Genomic DNA, 10,532 nt, shown 5'->3' with positions numbered 1-10,532 from the left:
TTTTAAAAGTACACATCTGAATCCGTTACTATCAGAACTGAGATTTTCATGAAGCAAAGTCTCTGTAAGTGCATCTATGCATACATGAGGAAGTTTACTTCCCACCAGACATCAGTAACCAGCTGAACAAGGTTTCCCAGTTTTACTACAGAAGTATCCCATCTATCCTAAAGAAAATATTCCATGAGCATTCTACAATTATCTGTATAAACAGCAACAAGTATGATCTATGATCAACATAAGAATATCTAATAAATATTAAAACTATTACACTATAGATTAAAATGCAGATCTCTCATAGAGTTGAGTGATGGCATTTTGGTACATTCACCATTATTATACTTTATTTAATAAAGAAATACATTTGCCCTTGCAAAAATAGCAACTGCAAGTATACAAATAAAACCACAGACCTCAAAGTCATGATGCTAAATCTTCAACTTATATCCAACAAAAGTAATTCAGTTTACAAGTGGTCCATGGCACAATTAAAATAAAAAATATCAAAAGGTCACAGGATCTTAAAGAATAGGTTTATTGACAATGATTTCATAAATATTCTAAAGAAAATTTCAAAATTTCTAAACTTAAAATGTTTAAAATCTATTTTCATTGGCAAAATATCCCTTAACAAAATAAAGAATAGGTCACTACAAATGAATGTCACATTTAAAATTTGCTTTAACATTTTTTGCAAAGTTCTTAAAAAAATTTACAATGTGTGATTTTTCTTCTCTCTTGGATACAGTAAATAAATCAATACTCAGTTTTTATTCCAACTATGAGACCTATTTCACAAATATATCATCTAGCTGCTGTGAACCTGACAATCAAGTCAGTCAGTAGTATAATACCCGACAGACATAAACGGAGCCAGCTCATTTTGGTAGTTTTAGTCATAGCAATTGAAGTAGTCAAAATGCAAAACTTGTGGTGGCTGCCCAAGTCACCCCAGAGCGTATGATACAGTGTGAGAAAATGTTTGCATCGGTTTTATCAGTTCATCTGTATACTTCAGGTATCTGAAATTAAAAAAGGGATTCTTGTATATTTTGATAAAAATGTACTCGAGTATTTCATAACATTAATATTTATTGCTTTATATGAATACTGTATTGAAAGCCCAAGCATTCAGTTTACACACAGAAATTATACAATTATATACCGCTTCACAAAGGCAGTGAACACATTACATTCTACAAAATCTACTTTACAGAAATTTAAAAATTCTAAATATCAAAAGGTACAGCTGAAGAAACAGGTATAAATTTAGCAGCCAGTAATTTAGACAGGGAAGTTGCAGCTTGCGCATGACTTTTAAATATGTGAATTTGAAAATATTGAGTTTAGAGTAACCATTGTGCTTTGTGTTGATCTGAAAAATATAACACTGGCTGTCGAAGAAGCATGTTCAAAAATATTTAATTCACTTCAAAATGTCATACAAATTACGGTGGCTTCTATGCACCCCTAAAGCTTCAGTCATTTAGCTCTGGTACATTACTAAAGTAATATATTAATTTTTCCAGTACAGTGGTGTTTCATACCATTGACATTTGTATACTCTAGAATAATTTAGAAAGAAATGTGTAATATTCACAAGGTTCAGAAAAGCAAGCAAAAAGTAAAGGAACCAGCCTGGTTCTTCTGAGATGGTCTCATGTCAGCTTTATAAGCATTCATTCTACAAAATAGTAAGCTAAATGTTTGAACACAATTTCCAAGATAAAGCACATTTTCTCATAAATAATGTAGTCTTTTTCTCAGGCACCTCAGAAGTATACAAAAGAATTTAGTTTGAACAGATCTCTTGGAATGTGTTTAACCTGGTATTTCAACAGACGTAAGATTTCCAGGGTTTCACAGGGGCCAGATTTTATCTGAATTACTCAGAAGAGAAAGAAAATGTCTTCTGAAAGAGGTGAACTCAATCATTACCAATAGAAAAAGTATCCACTGTATTCATCTCTTATAGAAACAGAAAAATATAACATTTCCCCCTTAGAATAATATATATATGTATATATGACTTAAAGTTCCATTGTACATAGTCAAACAATAAAATCTGGAAACCAGCATGAAACCCTATAGAGTTCACATGTTAAAATGCTCAAACTATGACCAAAATATGAAAACTACTAGAGCTGTCAGAAAGAGACAAGACAAAAGCTTTCTTGCATATGTAATAAACTAAGTGTGATAATCTCCAAAAAAGTTTTCAAAATTATAATTATTTTCCAGTTTAAAATTTTTAACCCTAAAAAAAAAAAAAAAAATCTATACACAAACCACTGATTTGACCAGACCAAAAAAAAGTCAGCGGTAAGCAGGACCCAGAGGAGCTGATATTCACAGTTCTCACATGAATAACTCTTTTAGGATTTACCCCATAAAGTATTTTATTTTACAACCTGCTTCTCTTGTAAAACTAAAGGTCCACTTTGTTACATAAACGTTTTATACAGTGTAAAACCAGAACTGTATGTAAAATACTGCATCTAAATATTTCTAAATAGTTAGTCTTGTTCCATTGGTTCATCTGTGACTTCTGTGGCTTCGTCATTTTCCATGGATGACTCTGAAAGAATCTCTCCAGTTTTACTGGAATTGGATCCTACTAATTCTTCGGTTTCATGGCAATCAGAACCACTACTTACAGGGCCTGTATTTTCACTACCTTCAGAATGTAAACCTCTCTCAACTTGAGTCAGATCAGATTCTTCCATTTGATTATTTTCCTCAGAAGTCTCTTCATTCACAGTTAAGGCATCATCAGATTCTTTTTCTTGATTTTTTCTTTCTGCGATCATTTCTCTTGATGTCATAAAAGACTCTAAAAATAAGCAAATGTTGTTGTAGTTAAATTTGATTTTCAAAATACCTCCACAGTTAAGTTTCATGAATTCTGATATTCTACAGTTCAAATCATATCCCCTGAAACTCAGCAGCAACTACATACAGGTGGGAGAAAAAACCCAACATCAGCATTATAAGGAGTTCCATTATGTTAAATTCTTTCAGGCAAAAATGAAGTACAAGAATTTGAGGATCTCCTTACTCCACCCTTTTACAGATGGTCTCTAAATACCTTCTTCTTCCTCCTCATCCTCTTCTTCCTCCTCTTCTGTACAGTGCTGCCTGGTACAACTACTTTCTTTGTCTTTATTCTGAGATGAAGATGGAGATTCTGTTTCTTCTACCATAACTGAAGAAATTTCACTGGAAGATGTTTGACTGGCCATCTCTCTGACTTCACTTTCTTTGTCGAACCTGAGTCTTTTTACCTCATGCCCTTCTGCCTCCACAGTATCTTCGTCTGGATGTTTATTTTTTATAGGGCTCACCGAGGAAACTTCTGATTCAGATGTTGAAGAGTCACTGTAAATATTTTTAAAAGTGTCATTAATAAAACTGTTTCTTCATCCTTTACATTCTATTTTTAAGATCTAATAATATGTAACTTTCACTGTGCAAGTTAAATTGTAACATCTGGGCAAAGAAAAACAAGAGAATAATTCCAAGGACACCTAAACTGTTAAACATTTCCCACTAGGACTACTCAATGAATTACATGACCTTTGTGTTCAATTCTTCAGTGAGTTAAATGTCCTCTTACAATAAAACTACAAGTTCCCCACTGAGACATACTCTTAATTCCTCTCACTCCTTTCCCTTAATGTGATAAGAAAACTTGAGATGGGATATCAATAAAAAGACTTCCTTTTATGATCTACGAAGAGAAATGATTCACAGAATTTGAACTCATTTACAAGTATCTTCTCCAAGTAATTTTCTAAAAGAAAAAAATGTATCATGATCATTTTCTTAACACCCTATTATAAATAGAATCTTCCCAAACAAGCAATTAAGTCTTTTCTCTGCCCATCATCAGCATATGCTAATGCCCTTTTTAAGTGCATTAAAATATTTTCTCCTTCTCAAAACAACAGTAAATAATAAATAAATTTTATTTTTTTTAATAAAAAAATCATCCATAAATGTCACTTTTTTGGGAAAACATTTGTTTTCAAAAATAAATCACATACAAACCTGTGATTTTTGTCCTCATTTTGCTTTGACTCTTTGCTGTCTGTGCTCTCAGGCAAGCCATTTGTTGTCATGGGAACTGACAAAGGAATTTTTGGTCGATTAAGTGGCCTGGGTGTTCCAGGCCCATTTATATTAGACCTATGGTAAGAGAAATGAACATCATTTTCCCAATTTTTGTAAAAAAGTCATCCCTCCCAAGGTTTATATGCACACATCACAGAAATACTTTCAGAACCAAGGGTCACCAAATTAATTCTTTTTGGTATATCATCCTATACCTCCCATAAAATTCCCAATTTTTAAAAAGTACATTGAGTTTCCTATTCAAAATTAAGAAACTGCAGCTCTTTGAATAATAAAAAATCAATAATCTCACCTCTCAGTGTAACTTGGTGAATTTCCAGGAAACATAACACCATTCATTCGATTTAAACTATTGGAATTGTTCTTCCTATGAGAGGGAAAAATTTTTTTTAATGGATAGTTCAGTTAACTTTGATAAAAGTCAAGGGTCTAAAAGATCTTTTGTAAGACTTCAATGTCACAGAATCAAACAAAAGACTTCTTAGAGAAATAACCATGAAATTATCCTAGTATCTCATTTAACAATATACAAATATATTCTTCAAGAGTTCTGAAACAAATTCACCATAATCATTCTATGAAATCAGGTATTTTAACCATTAAACAAATACTTCTCAACAGAGGGCAATATTTTCCTACAATCCCTCTTCCTTCACTCATATCCTTAGGGAACACATTTAGCAGTGAATAAATAGATTTTTTTGGTGGAAGTAGGGGAGACATTACTGATATTCAGAGGAAGCCATGGACACTGTGCTAAACTTTTCATAATCCCAGGACATCCACTCCTAGTAAAATTACCAGTGGTACCAAGGAATGTGCCCTACACAACTACCTAAATTTACTATTTAACTCATGACAATCAGAAATAACAGTCCATCATGAAGAGCAATGTCATCAAGATAGTACATAAATCCAACAATGTAAGATTGCAGTAAATCATGAATCTATTTAATACAAATCTTTTCAATGGAAAAATACTTAGGTAATGTTTATTGGTAATATTCTACTCTGGGAACTGGTTGGTAGTTTTGTTAAGTATTTACAAATGTTACCATGCTTAATTACATATAAAATAATTGTAATATATTTTTAAGGCATATATTAAAAATGAAAGAACAGAATATAATATACTAGGAAAAAAGAAAAGTAGCTATACTTACTCTGAGGAGGGATAAACACAGCTAACAACCATCACATTCTGCAATAACAACATTTACTGATTAATATGAGGAAATGTACAACATAAAGTTTACCTCTTTTTAATTTCCCAAAATCACCCTGGTATCAAGTTTCCATGTATTATATTTTTACTAATAAAAGAAATGGCTAAAAACAAAAACCTTCAATAAAAAAGCAAAAACTAAAACAGTAGCAACAGACTAAAATCTAATAACTTACTAAGCTATTTGTTTTGTCAGTCTCATTTTTCCTCAGTTGCTTTGGAACCCTGCCATCATGTGTTTTATGTACTGTATGTAATAGAACAGAACCATGTCCTCTTACCAAGCTATTTAGAGGCTGAAGTATTCAGGCCTTGTAATAATAAATTCCCGGTAAAGCAGCACCCACTCAAAATCTTGATGTGTAGCATGATACAACACAGGGAAAGAGACGCAAACCTTTTTATAACCCTCCTGATAATCATAACTTTATCAATGGTTTAATATTCATTGAAAGCTTGCTGAGCCAAAGTAAGTGCTTTATATTTAATCCTCCTCACAGAACTCTTATGGTCCACATTTTACAGATGAGGAAACCAAGACTTGGATACGTAACTGGCCCACAGTCACACAACTATGACTCCTGTGACACTGCCTCTTCATCCAAAGAGTGCCAAAATTTAAGTACTGAAGTCTTTGAACTGTTAAGTACTGAAGAACCATCTCAGCTTCCTGCCCTCAGAGTTCAACAAACACATTAATCCAGTTAGACCCTAAGATCTATTTTAAATCACTAGGTAATGATTTTGGATTCCTGCTCCAAGGGTAAAATGAACAGATTTGAAAAGAACCTTAAAATGTATACTAGACTATATTTTAGGAGCAATCGCTATAGGAATTAGCAAAACCAGTGGTCCACATCTCAGTTCACATGCAGTTCCTTCATTCATTCTTCGCTCCACACAAGCCAATGACTTGCTTTTCATTCCCTGAAACACTTTGATGTAGTTGCCTCTCAGATTATTTCCTTTGTTCAGAATGCTCTGCCCTCTAACATCTCCTCACCCACAAAAAACCCAATTCTTCTCCTATTCTTAAATGTGACATAATTCTTCTCAATACCTTGTATTAGTGATTTTCCAAGTTGTGTACCTCTGAATTCTAAAACTAAAGAATTCTATAGGTAAGTTTGCAAAACCCTCTATTTTTAAGATATCAATTACAGAACTTCTCAGAACTGTTAATATGTTAAGATAAATTAAGAATTTCCAAGAGACAATAATAAACTGCTTTTCCCAAGCATTCTTCTGCCTTCCTCTTATTAAATCTTTCTCTGAAACTTAGAACACAATTTGGGAAAAACTTCAGGTAGGCTGAAAAACCTATTTCAAGACAAGATGCCTGAAGTAGAGTCTATTCAAAGAAAATCTATTATGCTACAGTTTAATATAACCCCATTATACAATGCATACCTTTTCTACTCCTCTGAGAAATTTGTCTGTTCCCGTGTAGTTTCTCCTTGGATCTGTTAGTAATTCACATAGTCGCTGAATAGTAAAAGGTATACTGCAAAAGAATATAATTTTATAGTTTAAGGTTATTAATTTTCAAGAAAATTCGAACCATTACTCTCGCCATTTCAAGCTTTATCTAGTCACCCATGTTAAGCTACAAAAGAAAATGCTACAAATGAATGGATGAATCACCTAAAATTAGGCAAAACAAGAAGCACACCTGTTCTCTTTAAAAAAAAAAACAATTTCCCCCTCCATCCCTTAAAAAGAACATCCAAAATGAACAGAAAGCTTCAAAACTGAGAAAAAATTTTAACATTCTTATTTATGATAATTCAATTTTAAGTTTATAAGAGAGGCAACACAAACAAGTGAGAGTCTACTTAATACATAAACTTTCTCAAGCATTCTTTTGCACACCAAGTTTTTTTTACAGTGTTCAAATAAACTACAAATGTTATCAGAATACAAAAAGTGATTCCAATGAAAAAGTATTATACAGTTCTGCTCCATAATAAAATTTTATATACAACCTACATGTTTCACCAAACTTAAAATACATACAAACACACACACTATATATATTTGGTAAGTACCTTACTGACAACTTTACCAAATACTTAACAACCACAATCAAATTTTCACTTGATCATAGAAAATACAAACCTGAGACATAAATTGAACCTGAAATGATTTTATAAATCAGTGAGTTTTTATCTCACACACTATTAGCATTCCTCAGAATTACAATATGAATAGCAAAATCTCACGAAATAATGATAAATGCAGCTAAAACGTGTATGTAAACTTCAAGACTTCAGTATTTGTCACATGAAATCTACTTATTCTCCTTATAAAGACAATTATAAAGCCTCAAATAGTTATTATTTACCAAGTTGTTTATTGTTTACAGGCAGTTCAACACAAAATTCTTTCTCTCCCACAATGGAAGGCAATTTAGTGAGTGCAGAACTCAAACTCAGGTTCTCAAACTTCAAATTCCATGTTCTGTCTTCCACTATACCACACACACATAAAATTATAAATGTACATTTTCTAGCTGGACCAACAATATTTAGTTCTTATATTCTTAGCATCAGTACTACTCTTTTAGCCAAGTTCTTTGAGTTTCTGAGTCTTATTACTTTTTACATTTCAAAATCAGAGTAAAATACACTGTCAAAATAAAGTATCTTGTTTTTCCAAAGTGTGTCTTTTTTTCATATTTGAAAGCTTCTTAAGGGCAGGATCTCTTCACATACATGACATTCAATATATAATTTATATATATATATATATATTACCATCATGGACTTCAGAATATTAGTGGCATACCAATATGTTGCCCCTCACTGAGCTCATTGCTTTCCAAATCCTAAACACCCACATACTGCTCCCCCAACCCTATTCCCTCAATGAAGCTCTCAGAGTGATACTGTAATTAAAAGTTTTTATACATTTTACAAAATAAGCAAGGTAGGATCCAGTATTAAGGACACGCAAATACTATTTACCAAATACTTACACTCAAATACTATTTACCAAATACTTAAACAGATATTGTCTATTTATATCTATTCCTTCAACTAAATTTCCTTTACACACTGACAGCCGTGTTTCTCTTAAATTAAAATTAACCATAAAAGATGAGAATCTTCCAACTTCTTGCTTAATCATGGTTTTAGACTAAAATGTTTTGGCTAATTTTCTCTAGAAAAGTAGATAAAATGGTAGTCAATTATTAACACTGTATTTGTGGGTAAATGTCAATACTGCTTTAGAAAGAAAAATGTATTATGTTTGCATAACATGTCAGCCTATGACAAAGTAAGTTTACAATTAAAACATTTTCAGAAGCTTTTTAAGTCATTTTACCAAGTGTCCAATAGATGGCACTAAGATGTTATACAACTCTCACTCAAGTGAACAGTTTTAAAATACAAACACTTCCTGTAAATCAAAGTACCCACGGGAAACAATTATTATAATTTTGACAACTGCATTTAAGATTAAGTACTTTTTAATCTTTTATGTAAACATGAGAGCTGACTATAGTTTACTCAATAGCAGACTTGAAAGACACTTAAGGTAAACAATTATGACAACAAACGCTAATAAAATTGTGTACACAGTGCTACAGAGAAAGAATAAATTGTATGCCAGGGAATCGAACATAAAAATGGGAACACTTAATTTGAGGTGGGTCTTTAAAAGAAGGTATAAAAATAAACCAGGTAAATCCAAAATGAATGCTTGGTACAACTCTATGACAGGTCTGCTTTCTCTTTCTCTTCCACTACACAACAGTTTACACAGCACACAAGACAGTTTCCTGAAAACATTAACAATTCTTCTAATAAAAAATTATCACTAGCTAAATTAAGACATGTGCTAAGAAGAAAAAAAAGAGCAAAAATGAACACGACTAACTCTCAATGAAAAATATGAACCAGAATCCTGAAATTGGGAGAATGGGGAAAGATATTTATTAGTAAAGGTGCACTGTGAAACAATTAAGTAGAAAAATATTTTGAGTTATTTAAAATGCATTCCGTTTACTTTGCATTACCTATATATTACTTGTCTACATCGTAAGATGAAAATTAAGATTACATAAGGAACTGGAAAATAACTTATTAAGGATATGATTAGCACGCATTTTGTTAAGCAAACCCCCAAAAAATATGTCTACAACATCTAACAAAACACTAGTTACATATAGGGTAGTATGGCTTTAAAAAAAAAAATACTGGCTAACCCTCTGGGACACTGTGCCCAGGTTGAATTTACCTCTTTAAAGTCTTCTGGAAAACAGGGATTCTGAAAACACATTTCTTAAGTAATTATTATGAGCGCTGATACATAATGCATATAAACCACTTGAAAGTGAAAGTCGCTCAGCTGTGTCCAACTCTTTGCGATCCCACGGACTATATATACAGTCCATGGAATTCTCCAGGCCAGAATACTGGAGTGGGTAGCCAGTCCCGTCTCCAGGGGATCTTCCCAACCCAGGGGTCTAACCCAGGTCTCCCACGTTGCAGGACAATTCTTTACCAGCTGAGCCATCAGGGAAGCCTAAGAATACTGGAGTGGGGAGCCTATCCCTTCTCCAGCAGATCTTTCTGACCCAGGAATCAAACTAGGGTATCCTGCATTGCAGGCAGTCTACCAGTTGAGCTACCAGGGAAGCCCATAAATCACTCAGGGCCTGAAATACTTTATGAATAAATCTTAGTTCCTATCATTATCCCAATTTCATCTGCTATTTACTGTAGATTTTGAGAAGGCACAAACCCTCCAGAGACCAACTTATGGTGAAACCAAACAAAAAATGTTTTTAAAAATATTCCTTTTAATTCCAAAAAGTAACTAAATCTGATGAAACAGGATCACAGGTTGTACATTACGTATATACCTTAATTTGCCTGCAATCTGTCCCCATCTATTGACCTAAAAAAAAAAAAATTCAAATCTTATGTACCTAAAAGCTATCGGAATTCAGATATCAAGAATGCTGCTGAACAGAGAAAGACATCTAAGCATAAATTACAAACTGTAAACACCAAGCTCTAAAGTTAGAATTTCCTGTCTTGTATTTTAACCCGAGAAAGATTTTAAGTGACTAAAATTAATATTTTTTAATTTATCTGTTTAAATGTTTGATCATCAAGATGTGCCAATATTCTGGATATACACCAAGATATTCAGCTGGAAAGAA

The 10,532-nt window shown here is 32.7% G+C and overlaps 1 protein-coding gene across 1 annotated transcript in view; it reads right to left on the bottom strand.

Moving 5' to 3' along the window:
* Window positions 1-322: 322 nt before the first annotated feature.
* The window catches only part of PPP4R2 (protein phosphatase 4 regulatory subunit 2), a 51,674-nt gene continuing 41,464 nt past the window's right edge, over window positions 323-10,532 (bottom strand). Inside the window, exons 4-9 of the mRNA XM_027522263.1 lie at window positions 6,770-6,863; window positions 5,298-5,335; window positions 4,427-4,501; window positions 4,051-4,188; window positions 3,089-3,378; window positions 323-2,833 (exon numbers count right to left, since the gene is read on the bottom strand). Of these exons, the coding sequence (XP_027378064.1) occupies window positions 2,517-2,833; window positions 3,089-3,378; window positions 4,051-4,188; window positions 4,427-4,501; window positions 5,298-5,335; window positions 6,770-6,863 (952 nt within the window). The 3' untranslated portion in view covers window positions 323-2,516. The remainder of the gene's footprint in view (window positions 2,834-3,088; window positions 3,379-4,050; window positions 4,189-4,426; window positions 4,502-5,297; window positions 5,336-6,769; window positions 6,864-10,532) is intronic.

The sequence above is a fragment of the Bos indicus x Bos taurus genome, chromosome 22 (assembly GCF_003369695.1).
Source record: "Bos indicus x Bos taurus breed Angus x Brahman F1 hybrid chromosome 22, Bos_hybrid_MaternalHap_v2.0, whole genome shotgun sequence".
Classification (NCBI taxonomy): domain Eukaryota; kingdom Metazoa; phylum Chordata; class Mammalia; order Artiodactyla; family Bovidae; genus Bos; species Bos indicus x Bos taurus.
Note: the sequence above shows the minus strand (reverse complement) of the source record. Positions and strands in the feature narration are given on the sequence as shown.